Source organism: Gymnoscopelus microlampas (genome assembly GCF_963454915.1).
Source record: "Gymnoscopelus microlampas genome assembly, chromosome: 19".
In the NCBI taxonomy this organism is placed as follows: domain Eukaryota; kingdom Metazoa; phylum Chordata; class Actinopteri; order Myctophiformes; family Myctophidae; genus Gymnoscopelus; species Gymnoscopelus microlampas.
Window position 1 is genome coordinate 47,971,871 of NC_139956.1, and position 14,932 is coordinate 47,986,802.

A 14,932-nucleotide genomic window follows, 5' to 3' on the forward strand; every position below is an offset into this window, starting at 1 on the left:
ATTTGAGTACTGTATCTTCCCAGAAAGATATGTATTTATTGTAGGTGCACAAATGTATTTTAAGTGTACAAATGGACGTGTAAAAGTGGAACCAGACGATCAGAGATCTCTGCCTACTGATACGTCTGGTGACATCTAAATTCAATGTAGGGGCTAAAACTGTCTGGAAACAATTCAGAATATTAAAAAAAGGTAACTGCAGTGCAGAACCAATTCCTATTGGCATGGTGATATGTATGTACAGTAGTGAGTGTATATTTTTAAGTGGCATGGGAGCCACGGTAGAAAAATAATATATGCAAAGTAGCATATTTGAGTATGAACATATCACTACAAAGCATCTATTGTCCATTATCACTGATACATCGATGGTCTCCTTCTGACCTTCAGGAACGTTCAGCATGTTGTGTCTGAATTTGTGGACAGTTGGGTGCCATCTTTATATTTTACTTGCAGTATTTGACAGACTAAAGATTTCATCGATGTGACTGTTATTAACTACATGAACCCAAGCATCCCTATTCTGGGAGGAACATTTGGCAAAAATATTTTGGGTGAAGAGATGTGGTGTTGAGGGAAAAAAGTAGTGGACCTATACAACCCTGGGCGACCCTGGTCAACTAAGTATACTATATGGTTTAAGTGGTTAAACATTGGAACAAACTGGAAACGTCTTTATTCAAAAACAGTACAGCATGTTCACATCACATTTGCATTTACAGTACATGCAAAAAAGGTTCCAACCAGTTCACTTAAAACGAGTCCTCCCAGCAGCCAGCTCTGCAGAGCAAGGAGGGTCTTCAGGGAGAAAAATGAAATGAGATGAAATCTTTTTTTTTGTCTTGCAGTAAAAATATCTTATCTTTGGACGATTCTATCTTTTTGTAAATGCTCACAATCAAGAAAGAGAATTCCCTTCAGTTTTTGCTTGTGTTGAAATCGAAACAGTCACTAGAAATGTCAAATGGACAAGGTGCTGATTTATGTAGCGTAATAGCTTTTACGCAGGGCCACGTACGCCACGTACGGTACCTGGCCTTTTATGTTTACAAAAGAATGCATCAGGTGAGTAATCAATGAGGTTTGCTCCACGCCTTCATGGGAAGAAAGGAACCATATGCACTCTGATGTCATTTCATTCTTCCATCTGACTATAAATGTAGCTGTTGTATTTGATGGGAGACAAAAAAAAAGAGGATACTTGACGTACTACACACACATAATTAGTATCACAGCTTCATTCACTGCAAAAAACAGCTTCCAGGAGAGAACATCAGTGAGTTTTGCATTGAGATGTATTGCTATGCTATGTATTTTTGCTATTATTGCTATTAAACATATTTTCTGTTGATTGCTGTAGCACATTGGGTGTTATAAATAATATGATTATTATTATTATGTTAACATTTAATTGCGTCATTATTATTTAACCATTACCATTGTCACATTTCTTTAACCATTACCATTGTCACATTTCTTTACAATCACATTTCAAAACTTTTAATAACTAATATGATCAACTGTGATTTCAGGTATCTAAATGAAAATGATGAGGATTTGTTTAATCCTCCTTCTGTTTATCGGTAAGTAAGAGTACATTTGGTAACACTTTCTATGAAGCCTATATGTCTATAATGCATTGTAAGGCATTATAATTTGCTTACAATACTGCACAATTATAGTTATAAGCACTCATACATATTAATTTATAATATTATTTTGCAAGGATCGTTGTGTGTTCTCATAGTTGTAATATACTATTTAAAATGTATAATGCATTATAATCACAGTTATAATTCATTTTTGTGTGCATTTAAGTTATTATAAATGGTCATCGGATCCTTTAAGTAAAGTAATGTCATTCCTGAATGTGTAGGTGCAAATGTTATGTTGTTCTTGCATATGGACTTATGGACTTAAGGTATAAATACATTGTAAACAACACTGTATACTTACAATTATAAGCACTCGTAAGCAATAATTACACATAATAAAGCATTTTAGAATAACATAGTTAAGAATCAAAATACTTAATAATTACTGGTCACTCTTTTGGCCAGGATTACAGTGTATTATCATTGAATTACAACACACCATAATATCTAAGTATGAGAGTAACACACTTAAGATCGTGCCAAAAGACAATACCCGAGTGGCCAGTAATTGTGGCCAGTAATTGTACTTGACCTTGAGAGTGATCAATTTCATTAAAAAAAATTATATAAGGTTGTATTGACGATTTGGTCTAGAAATGTTACCATTATTAAGTATTATGACTTGACTAAGTCATAATAAAATGTATTTTTATACAGAATCATGAATATATAGTGCTTGTGGCTATAATTATAAAGTGGCATAAGCAGATTGTAATGCATTATGTTTATAATGCATTATAGACATGGGCTTCATATAAATTGTTACCATAACTTTGAACTCAACTGGGAATGTAGAATTATGTGACCAAACAAGATACTGATTATGTCACTTTACCACAGCTGACCCAACAACTCATATGGCTGCCGCAACAACTACCACCGCTGCCCCAACAACTACAACAGCAGCAACTACTGCTGCTGCAAATACAGCCGGTCCAACTACTGCTGCTGCAACTACAGCCGGTCCAACTACTGCTGCTGCAACTACAGCCGGTCCAACTACTGCTGCTGCAACTACAGCCGGTCCAACTTCTGCTGCTGCAACTACAGCCGTTCCAACTACTGCTGGTGTAACTACAGCCAGTCCAACTACTGCTGCTGCAACTACAGTGGGTCCAACTACAGCCAGTCCGACTACTGCTGCTGCTGCAACTACAGCCGGTCCAACTACTGCTGCTGCAACTACAGCCGGTCCAACTACTGCTGGTGCAACTACAGCCGGTCCAACTACTGCTGCTGCAACTACAGCCGGTCCAACTACTGCTGCTGCAACTACAGCCGGTCCAACTACTGCTGCTGCAACTACAGCCGGTCCAACTACTGCTGGTGCAACTACAGCCGGTCCAACTACTGCTGCTACAACTACAGCCGGTCCAACTACTGCTGCTGCAACTACAGCCGGTCCAACTACTGCTGGTGCAACTACATCCGGTCCAACTACTGCTGCTGCAACTACAGCCGGTCCAACTACTGCTGGTGCAACTACAGCCGGTCCAACTACTGCAGGTGCAACTACAGCCGGTCCAACTACTGCTGGTGCAACTACAGCCGGTCCAACTACTGCTTCTGCAACTACAGCCGTTCCAACTACTGCTGGTGTAATTACAGCCGGTCCAACTACTGCTGGTGCAACTACAGTGGGTCCAACTACAGCCGGTCCACCTACTGCTGCTGCAACTACAGCCGGTCCAACTACTGCTGGTGTAACTACAGCCGGTCCAACTAGTGCTGCTGCAACTACAGCCGGTCCAACTACTGCAGGTGCAACTACAGCCGGTCCAACTACTGCTGCTGCAACTACAGCCGGTCCAACTACTGCTTCTGCAACTACAGCTGGTCCAACTACTGCTGGTGTAATTACAGCCGGACCAACTACTGCTGGTGCAACTACAGTGGGTCCAACTACAGCCGGTCCACCTACTGCTGCTGCAACTACAGCCGGTCCAACTACTGCTGCAACTACAGCCAGTCCAACTACTGCTGGTGTAACTACAGCCGGTCCAACTACTGCTGGTGCAACTACAGCCGGTCCAACTACTGCTGCTGCAACTACAGCTGGTCCAACTACTGCTGGTGTAACTACAGCCGGTCCAACTATTGCTGGTGTAACTACAGCCGGTCCAACTACTGCTGCTGCAACTACAGCCAGTCCAACTACTGCTGCTGCAACTACAGCCGGTCCAACTACTGCTGGTGCAACTACAGCCGGTCCAACTACTGCTGCTGCAACTCTAGCTGGTCCAACTATTGCTGGTGTAACTACAGCCGGTCCAACTACTGCTGCTGCAACTACAGCCGGTCCAACTACTCCTGGTGTAACTACAGCCGTTCCAACTACTGCTGGTGCAACTACAGCCGGTCCAACTACTGCTGCTGCAACTACAGCCGGTCCAACTACTGCTGGTGCAACTACAGCCGGTCCAACTTCTGCTGCTGCAACTATAGCCGGTCCAACTACTGCTGCTGCAACTACAGCCGGTCCAACTACTGCTGATGCAACTACAGCCGGTCCAACTACTGCTGGTGCAACTACAGCCGGTCCAACTACTGCTGGTGCAACTACAGCCGGTCCAACTTCTGCTGCTGCAACTACAGCCGGTCCAACTACTGCTGCTGCAACTACAGCCGGTCCAACTACTGCTGCTGCAACTACAGCCGGTCCAACTACTGCTGGTGCAACTACAGCCGGTCCAACTACTGCTGGTGCAACAACAGCCGGTCCAACTACTGCTGCTGCAACTACAGCCGGTCCAACTACTGCTGGTGCAACTACAGCCGGTCCAACTACTGCTGCTGCAACTACAGTGGGTCCAACTACTGCTGGTGCAACTACAGCCGGTCCAACTACTGCTGGTGCAACTACAGCCGGTCCAACTACTGCTGCTGCAACTACTGCTGCTGCAACTACAGCCGGTCCAACTACTGCTGGTGCAACTACAGCCGGTCCAACTACTGCAGGTGCAACTACAGCCGGTCCAACTACTGCTGGTGCAACAACAGCCGGTCCAACTACTGCTTCTGCAACTACAGCCGTTCCAACTACTGCTGGTGTAATTACAGCCGGTCCAACTACTGCTGGTGCAACTACAGTGGGTCCACCTACTGCTGCTGCAACTACAGCCGGTCCAACTAGTGCTGCTGCAACTACAGCCGGTCCAACTACTGCAGGTGCAACTACAGCCGGTCCAACTACTGCTGGTGCAACAACAGCCGGTCCAACTACTGCTTCTGCAACTACAGCCGTTCCAACTACTGCTGGTGTAATTACAGCCGGTCCAACTACTGCTGGTGCGACTACAGTGGGTCCAACTACAGCCGGTCCACCTACTGCTGCTGCAACTACAGCCGGTCCAACTACTGCTGCAACTACAGCCAGTCCAACTACTGCTGGTGTAACTACAGCCGGTCCAACTAGTGCTGCTGCAACTACAGTGGGTCCAACTACAGCCGGTCCAACTACTGCTGGTGCAACTACAGCCGGTCCAACTACTGCTGCTGCAACTACAGCTGGTCCAACTACTGCTGGTGTAACTACAGCCGGTCCAACTATTGCTGGTGTAACTACAGCCGGTCCAACTACTGCTGCTGCAACTACAGTGGGTCCAACTACAGCCGGTCCAACTACTGCTGGTGCAACTACAGCCGGTCCAACTACTGCTGGTGTAACTACAGCCGGTCCAACTACTGCTGCTGCAACTACAGCCGGTCCAACTACTCCTGGTGTAACTACAGCCGTTCCAACTACTGCTGGTGCAACTACAGCCGGTCCAACTTCTGCTGCTGCAACTACAGCCGGTCCAACTACTGCTGCTGCAACTACAGCCGGTCCAACTACTGCTGGTGCAACTACAGCCGGTCCAACTACTGCTGGTGCAACAACAGCCGGTCCAACTACTGCTGCTGCAACTACAGCCGGTCCAACTACTGCTGGTGCAACAACAGCCGGTCCAACTACTGCTGCTGCAACTACAGCCGGTCCAACTACTGCTGGTGCAACTACAGCCGGTCCAACTACTGCTGCTGCAACTACAGTGGGTCCAACTACTGCTGGTGCAACTACAGCCGGTCCAACTACTGCTGGTGCAACTACAGCCGGTCCAACTACTGCTGCTGCAACTACTGCTGCTGCAACTACAGCCGGTCCAACTACTGCTGGTGCAACTACAGCCGGTCCAACTACTGCAGGTGCAACTACAGCCGGTCCAACTACTGCTGGTGCAACAACAGCCGGTCCAACTACTGCTTCTGCAACTACAGCCGTTCCAACTACTGCTGGTGTAATTACAGCCGGTCCAACTACTGCTGGTGCAACTACAGTGGGTCCACCTACTGCTGCTGCAACTACAGCCGGTCCAACTAGTGCTGCTGCAACTACAGCCGGTCCAACTACTGCAGGTGCAACTACAGCCGGTCCAACTACTGCTGGTGCAACAACAGCCGGTCCAACTACTGCTTCTGCAACTACAGCCGTTCCAACTACTGCTGGTGTAATTACAGCCGGTCCAACTACTGCTGGTGCGACTACAGTGGGTCCAACTACAGCCGGTCCACCTACTGCTGCTGCAACTACAGCCGGTCCAACTACTGCTGCAACTACAGCCAGTCCAACTACTGCTGGTGTAACTACAGCCGGTCCAACTAGTGCTGCTGCAACTACAGTGGGTCCAACTACAGCCGGTCCAACTACTGCTGGTGCAACTACAGCCGGTCCAACTACTGCTGCTGCAACTACTGCTGGTGTAACTACAGCCGGTCCAACTATTGCTGGTGTAACTACAGCCGGTCCAACTACTGCTGCTGCAACTACAGTGGGTCCAACTACAGCCGGTCCAACTACTGCTGGTGCAACTACAGCCGGTCCAACTACTGCTGGTGTAACTACAGCCGGTCCAACTACTGCTGCTGCAACTACAGCCGGTCCAACTACTCCTGGTGTAACTACAGCCGTTCCAACTACTGCTGGTGCAACTACAGCCGGTCCAACTACTGCTGCTATATCTATAGCTGGTCCAACTACTGCTGCTGCAACTACAGCCGGTCCAACTACTGCTGGTGCAACTACAGCCGGTTCAACAGCTAACACAGCAACTCCAACAACTACAACAGACTCCCCAAATACTGCCACAACTGGTGCCACAACAATCACAACTGCACCAACAACTACCACAACTGCACCAACCACTACCACAACTGCACCAACAGCTACTATTGGTGGAAATGCAGGTGCCACGACCACTGTATCCTCATCATCAATTAAAAACCAAATGAGTTCAATTTCAGTTCTAATAGTATTGATGGTAAATGTGCTTCACTGGACCTGCTGAAATTGATCCTATGCATTCTGTATATAAAGTGACTTCTATTTATTGAATACTATTTATTTTACACACATGACGTGATATGACCTGATGCAACTGCAATGCTGTAAAATTCTGTATGCATGCTTCTTGTTCTAAATACTGTGTGTATGTGTGTGTGTGTGTGCATGCGAGTGAGTGAGTGAGTGAGTGGGAGAGTGAAAGAGAGAGAGTGAAATGAGGGGGTTGAACATGCAAATGCACTTAAGTTATGAGGAAATATTTTGATTTCTGAATTTAGCATCAATAAATAAAGAATATATATATATATGTTTTGATTTAATATTATTATTATTATTATTAGTCGTAAAGACAACAGTACCTACCTAGTATACTAGTATACTAGGTAGGTACTGTTGTCTTTACGACCCAGAGTTGATGTGGCAACAGCCAGCGTTGCCAGATTTTGCGAGAGAAATAAGCAACCAGGTCTATGAAAACAAGTCCAAAGTAAGCAACTATAGGCCACATGAGCACTTTAAACCTATATGCATCGGCTATTTGAAAATAGCAGATTTACAAGCTCACAAAGCACCGCAAGGCGACGCATTGTGAGATTGTAGATTCAAGAACATTTTGACAAAGATGTGATTTTTAAAAAAAAACATTTTAACGACACAAATCTTGTATGGGTGTCCCTGGCACAAAACATTTTCAGATGGCGGTCTGCTGACAAATACATATTAATTAGGGGGTCCTTGACATGAAAATGTTTGAGAACCACTGGTTTAACCATTAAGAAACAAGCCCAAAACCGCAACCCTCAACTACCAATAGGCCTATTGAATATTTACAAGCAACTTTACAGAAAAACAAGCCCAAAGTCGCTTATAATAAGATTAAGCATGACATGGCAACAATGTATTTATGTGACCTAAATGAGTTATTCTCAACCGTTATGAGTTTCAAGGACCCCCAGTTTGATATGCATTAGGCCTCTGGGACCCCAATCTATAAATCCCCCAGTGTTAATTTAACTCTCAGAGTGCAGACACAAAAGGCTCCATTTGACTCAAATATTATCAACAATGTAGCTGGAATTTAGTATCCTACCACTGAACTAAATCATCTACACAGTGACACCAATGACATGACATTTGCTCTAAATAAAATATAAGTGATACTAATTAGGCTAAAATCCACTGAAATGTTTGGTATTGTAAATACATTTTGATGCCAATAGTGTTACTTGTGTAGCCTATACTAACATAGAGGACTTTTACTTGTAACAGTAAGACATTCTACATGGTATTGCTATTACTACTATTAACTGTGGTTTTATTTCATTTATTCAAATGTTTCATTTATTTAAATGTATGATGAGACATATTCATAACACACAACATTAATGTTATTATGGTTTATGTCCAGCTGTGTTTACCAGCTGTCTAAATGTCTTGTCTATGAAATGGTGTTCTGATGACACCTGGTGGCTTTATCGGGCAACAACAGCCTACAAGTTGATAGTAATCATTGCTATAGAGTGTTTGTTCAGTAACAGTGTTAAATAGCTCTATATTGGGATAGTAATCATTGCTATAGAGTGTTTGTTCAGTAACAGGGGTCTTCCCGTCGTCTCTCCAGCTCTTTAATAAACAGAGAATACATTTTCAAGTCATGATACCAACTTTACTTAACCAGAAGAGAGAACTCACACAGAAGTGATGAGACAAAAACATGATCATACAAAATTGGACCTGGAACACTATAAAACTGAAGAGATCAAAATAAAATAAGGCAAAATAGCTACCAGTATTAGAGCTACCATCTTTTTCAATTTTAATACCCCTAAAATGACAAAATAAACCATAAGACCATTACTATGTCTAAAGTAATAAACACGCTACTACAACAGATGGTCAAACATTGGCCAAATAGTCAAGTATTTCCTAAGAAATAGGCAAAAACTGAAAATAGTCGATCTTCAAGCTCACACCGCCTCGAGGCGTTGTGAAGTCAGCTATTTATCTGTGGAACCGAATACCTCAACTCCAACAATTCCAAGTGCTTGTCAAGGTGAAGGGTTCCCAGTTCAAATAGGATCATTTTGTGGGGGGGGTCCCCAGTTCAAATAGGATTATTTTTTGGGGGGGTCCCACCTAACACCCTAGGGCGGGTCCCCACCCTAGGCCACCCTGTGCACCTTGCTGATCAGGACCTCCAGCCTATCAGCACCCAGGTGACACACGTCCAGGACCCACACCAGAGGGGTCTCTTTCAGGTCCTCTGCCGTCAACACAATGTCCTCTGCAGGAAAAATGACAAATAAATAAATCAAACAATAATAACAATAATAATAATAGTAAGTAAACATAGATCTAGCACCAGTAAACATCTGACGTTCACGAGATCTGCTGTCAGACGGCGCCTACTTAAGCTAGACTCACACTACAAGATAGTCGGGTTTTCAAACATAAGTGTATGGAACGGCACAGCGGGGGACAGAGAGAAAGACAGTCTACAAGGAGACAGAGGTGAAGTGAATGACTGGACTGTTGGCATGGAGACTGAATAATGGGAAGGAGGTTTTCCGCTACAGGCATTTTCTTGGCCGGCCAACGTGGCCGACAAGATCGTATTATTCTGGCCAAGTGTTAAAGTATCGTCCATAATTTAATTAACGTACACCTGTGTAGCGCAGCGCTTCTTTCAACCAGTGACTCTGCGCTGTACCTGCGTCTGTCCATGGTTGCATAAAGCATCATTTATCTACTCCAGGGGTCTTCAACAGGGGGTCCGGACCCCCTGTAGTAACCCCCTGTAGTAACCCTTGTAGGACCCCCTGTAGGACCCCCTGTTGTAACTCTGAGGACCCCCTAGGGGTCCTCAGAGTTACTACAGGGGGTCCGCCAAATCTTTGTTTGATAGTTTTTTTTTTACATTAACCACTTGAACCCTAACATCCCTTTTCTGAGGAGAACTTTAGCCAAAAATAGCAGATGTACAAGCAGATGTACGAGCTTGTAGATCGGCTATTTTTGACAAAGAGTTATAGGTGTAGGGGGAAAAAAGAGCAGCAAAAGTTTATCTGAAAAACTATTTTATACGATATAGAGGGGGTCCCTGCTTCATCTCTCTCTCAGCAAGGGGGTCCTTGGCCTGAAAACGTTGAAGACCCCTGATCTACTCGATCATGCAGGGGTGTCGCTTGATAAAAAGAACACAATAGGCTACAGTATGCATCTCGACCTCGTTCAACTTTGTATGAACGGCTGGTGTACGTAGGCTGGTGTACGTAGGCTAGTAACGTAGGCTACATACAGTAATAAGCTTTCTTTTTGTTAATGTTATGTTAACTGTTTCATGATGCCACAGCATATAGTGACAGTCACTTGCCTGTGTTCTCCCATCACTTTCCAAAGCGTTCTCTACAATGTAGAGAAATGTAGAGTGTCAGTATAGGAAATGACACCGACGTTGGTTCCCAGGTCGGAGACTTTTACAGATAGTAGCAACTCGCTCATGGCAATGAATAGGCTCTATGCACAGCAGCCATATTGGGAATGAATTTGGCCCCTTCCTTTATTCCTTCACAGGTGTTACCAATTATACTAATTAAGGCTCTGTTCCATTTAGTGTGGCATAGTGGTTGTCTTATTTTCAAGGACCCCATAACTCTGAGAGTGTACAAATGGAACCAAATGGACCCTTACGGGTCCATTTGGTTCCATTTGTACACTCTCAGAGTTACACACCCACCATAAGGGGCCATTTGAGAACCAAAATGGAGTGTTTCTAGTCAGCCAACATGCACGATATCAGCACCCTGACCAGAATGGAACAGAACCTTCATTAGTATCATTGGTAACACCTGTGAAGGAAGTAAGAAGAGGCCCAATTTCTTTCCAATATAGCTGCTGTGCATAGAGCCTATTGTGAATGCTGTCATTTTGTGACATGTTGTACAACTTTTGAGCTGTGATATACTGAGTAGCCTACACAGTATATTGGAAGATGACGGCTTGGCTCGCTGTTATCTTCATTGTAAACATGCTGCGATATTATGATAAATGCTGATCATTATATGCTCCACCTTTCATATTGGTTGTGCAGTGTGCACCCTTCATATAGTAGTTCTTAAATCCATTCATTTTGCTAAATGTTGCAAGGTCTCAGTCTGTGCCACGCCACTGCACAGCAAGTTCAAGCCTGGTTTATTTTTCATCACACAATGGTGTCGAGTGTATAACATGACGTGATATACAAGACCACAAGCACCACAGATGAGCTGCGTTGTGAGCTTGTAGATTGGCTCTGTTAGACGCAATACACGGTGGTAAGACGAAGCTCAAATCAGGCAACAAGCTCTTGTGTGTGTCTGTGTGTGTGTTGTGTTTATTGCGAGGCGCAGTCAAGAGGAAACACACTGAATTGATTCGCTACAATCGCCAGTGTATGCTCATAAAAAACTTTGAATATGACTTTAATAGTTATAATAATAGCCGGTGATAATTTTATTTATTATATTTATAATGTATTAATTCTGTGGGCAAGCCCGAGAATCTGGATAGAATCCTGTAGTGTTTGATATTAAAATCGTGTATTGTGTGCATGTTCAAGATTATCTGATCAGAGAACCTTGTACTGTTCATTTGTTCATTCGTACAATGAGATCATTCAGTCATACAGCAGAGGTGTCAGTGAAAGAGAGAGAGAGATAGAGATAAGATTATCCTGTTGTGTGTGATGATACCACATAAAAAAAATATTAAAGATTTAAAAATCACACCCTGTGTGAAGGAAGCGGTGCCTTTGGGGCGGGGCTTAACTCATTTCAGTTCATCCCTATTGGTGGTCTGAGTCCACTTACCAAATTTGTACTTGGTAGCATGCTGCAAACTGGAATAATGGCTGTTTAAAGCCCAGCCAATGGGCAGACAGAGGGGGTGGGGCTTAAGTAATTACAGTTTGTCCCTATTGGTGGTTTTAGTCCATGTACAAAATTTGTACTCCGTAGCATGCTGCGAACTTGAGTTATGGCTGTTTAAAGGCCAGCCAATGGGAAGACAGAGGGGGCAGGGCTTCAGCAATTCATGCTCGTCCCTATTGGTGGTCTAAGTCCACATACCAAATTTGGACTTGGTGGCATGCTGCAAACTGGAGTTATAGCTGTTTAAAATCCCGTGCTCATCCCGTGCTCATACGGCCGGACGGACATAACATACACTGGGGGTCCCTGGACCCCTCGTTGATAACCAGTGGCACGTGTGGCCAATGAGAGGAGAGATGGCATAGGCAATCTCCATGTCCGTGTGTGTGTGTGTGTGTGTGTGTGTGCGTGTGTGTGTGTGTGTGTGTGTGTGTGTGTGTGTGCGTTTGTTTGTATGTGTTGCTTCTTTGCCGTGCTCATCCCGGGCTCATACGGACGGACACACAGACACACAGACACACAGACACGGAGTCAAAGTCAAATGTAGAGCGGTTGGCACTGCTAAAAATCCTGTAGTGTGAGTCCAGCTTTAGGAGACCAGTGGGGAAAATGGGGATGGCCTATCTTCCTAAATATCCACCATCTTTGATTCTGTGTGAGAGCATGATGTCACTTTCCTTGGACGGCAGTGTGTACCATAGACATATAAAAGGTAGACGCCTCCTCCGGCTCTGAGGCGTCTGTATCTCGGGTGCGTCACAGAAGGGGACGTTCGGTAGGCCAATCAGAGGCAGTTGGGGGTGGGTCTTTTCGGAACCCAGCCCTTAACCCTTTGAGAGGCAGCGCGCAGCAGCTAGTCAGTTAGACGCGCTGTGATTGGCCAACTGGCCAGTAGTAACTTTGAGTGGGAGCGTGCCCCCTCTAAAATGGCGGCCGCGATACAGGTCGCTCCAACGAACTGCAGAGGTCAATGAGGTATCTAGGTTTCTATATCTATGGTGTGTACCTGGATGTGACTATGATGTCACTTCCTAGAAGAACGGATGTGACTGTGATGTCACTTCCTAGGACGGCAGTGTGTACCTGGGTGAGGAGGGGTCGTAAGGTCACTCGGAGGGCAGAGGAACCCGGACATGAGGCAGGACAGCAGGGTGTTGGGTTGGGGGTCCTGCTGGGGGTCCTGAACCATCCCCACAGCTCTGGGGTCCTCAGCACTCACCACAGGAAGGAATGCAGCGTCTATGGCGATGTCCCTGTTCAGGCCTGTTCAAAAACACACACCACAGAACAGTCATACTAAATACAGAGAATAGGGACACCAGTTGATGTTGTTAAGCAAAATATAACATATAACTAAGGCCACGTTTACATGGTAATGATCAGAACAGAAAACGACAAAGTGCCGTTGCGGTCTCACTTTTTATTTAGAGACGCAACAGTGATTGAAAACGCTGTAGTGTGCATGCCAGGAGGCTAGGTGGCGTTGTGACGCGCTGCCAGATAGACCAGTCACACATGCGTAGAACCACTTCCTTCTACTTCCTATCACAGCTGTTTGTTTACGCCAGCGCTCTGGCATCAAGACGTGAGCCTTGGCGTCACACGTTTTGCCGTTTCCCCCGTATTGCATGTTTACATGGAGACGTGATTTCACTTAAATGTACTTGTCGTTTAAACGGACGGCACATCTGATATTTTATTTTGCCGTTTTCTCTAGAGACCGTTGTCGTGGAAAAGGGGCCTAAGTTATACAGTGTGCAATGCACTCATTAAACAGTATAAGCATACACACGTAATGTTACCTAGTATAGTGACTTGGTAGTGTCCAGGACAGTTATATAAATAGAACTACATTAAACAGTATATAAACATAAGTAATGTTACCTAGTATAGTAACTTGGTAGTATCCAGGACAGTCCACATTGGAGCAGAAGTGGGTGGGCTGCCCGGGGGTCCAGTGGGCAGGGTGCAGGTTGGTCCAGTGCAGCAGACAGTCCTTGTCATCATAGTGGAACCTCTGTGTGAGGCTGTCCTGGAACAACCCCCCTCGGCTCAGGTGGTCCGACAGTTCTGCTCTGTGCCGCGGCCAAGAGGCACTTTCCCAGGACAGCCCACCGTCATCTTCTGTGCAAAGAAACACACACACACACACACACACACACACACACACACACACACACACACACACACACACACACACACACACACACACACACACACACACACACACAAACACACACACACAGACGACACTTGGGACACTCGGACCCCACTTTGAGAAGCAATGTGCTATATACCTGTGTATCTATTGCTAAAATATAAAATGACACAGATGCTTTCCCGGACTCAATGGGTTAAATGTGCTTTATAAATACGTTTGACTTGACATGACAGCTGAGGTCAGAGGTCACATACCTCCTGGGTCAACCTGTAGGTCAGCTGATGGACTTGGAGATCTGTCTTCTGTCTCCCTCCTCCTCTCCTCCTGCTCTTCACCCTCCATGCTGTGGGTGGAAATGGAGCTGACTTATAACAACCTGATGGTTTTCTACAATGTACCAGTGGTGGAAATGTTTTACTTTACTGGAGTATTTCCAATTTTCAATCATTTTACTTCTACTCCACTACATTTCAGAGGCAAATATTGTACTTTATATTTTGATTATTACGGCTGTTAGACTGACGACTTCTCATACACCTCTGCGTTCCCACACACTACGAAATGCTACCAAAAGAACCACCGCCGTTTAGAGAAAAGGTTGTGAGAAATGCGTGCTATCTTTTGTTATATGTACAGTATATAGTAAAAAATAAAGACTGTAGTATGGCACATGATTGATCATCACAATCATCGATTGAGTAACGATGTGACAACGAGCGAGAGTAGGTAGGCCATATGTTTACGTGGCCAGTGCTTAACGCATTAAAACTGGGAAAGCATCTGTGTTATTTTAGATTTTAGCTATACGTTGTCTGGTGGAAACCTCAAATGTCCAAAACTGTTACTTTTCAGTATTCAAATAAAAAAATAGAAGCTTCAGTGTGAAGCT

The 14,932-nt window shown here is 44.8% G+C and overlaps 2 protein-coding genes across 3 annotated transcripts in view; one reads left to right on the forward strand and one right to left on the reverse strand.

Moving 5' to 3' along the window:
• Positions 1-2,686: 2,686 nt before the first annotated feature.
• Positions 2,687-7,208, forward strand: LOC311034568 (uncharacterized protein; the record flags this gene model as incomplete). The annotated part of the gene is made up of 2 exons (XM_084042448.1): positions 2,687-2,857; positions 5,972-7,208. Coding segments are annotated over 2 exons (1,179 nt in total), but the record flags the coding sequence as incomplete, so codon positions are not given.
• Positions 7,209-8,468: 1,260 nt separating this feature from the next.
• Positions 8,469-14,932, reverse strand: part of LOC311035484 (RPA-related protein RADX-like) — a 35,086-nt gene continuing 28,622 nt past the window's right edge. The window contains exons 14-17 of one of the 2 annotated variants that reach the window (XM_084043723.1): positions 14,298-14,386; positions 13,767-14,003; positions 12,966-13,145; positions 8,469-9,259 (exon numbers count right to left, since the gene is read on the reverse strand). In XM_084043723.1, the coding sequence (XP_083899849.1) occupies positions 9,138-9,259; positions 12,966-13,145; positions 13,767-14,003; positions 14,298-14,386 (628 nt within the window). In that variant the 3' untranslated portion in view covers positions 8,469-9,137. Of the gene's footprint in view, positions 9,260-12,965; positions 13,146-13,766; positions 14,007-14,297; positions 14,387-14,932 lie in introns of both variants that reach the window. The other variant, XM_084043722.1, reaches the window with a different exon arrangement.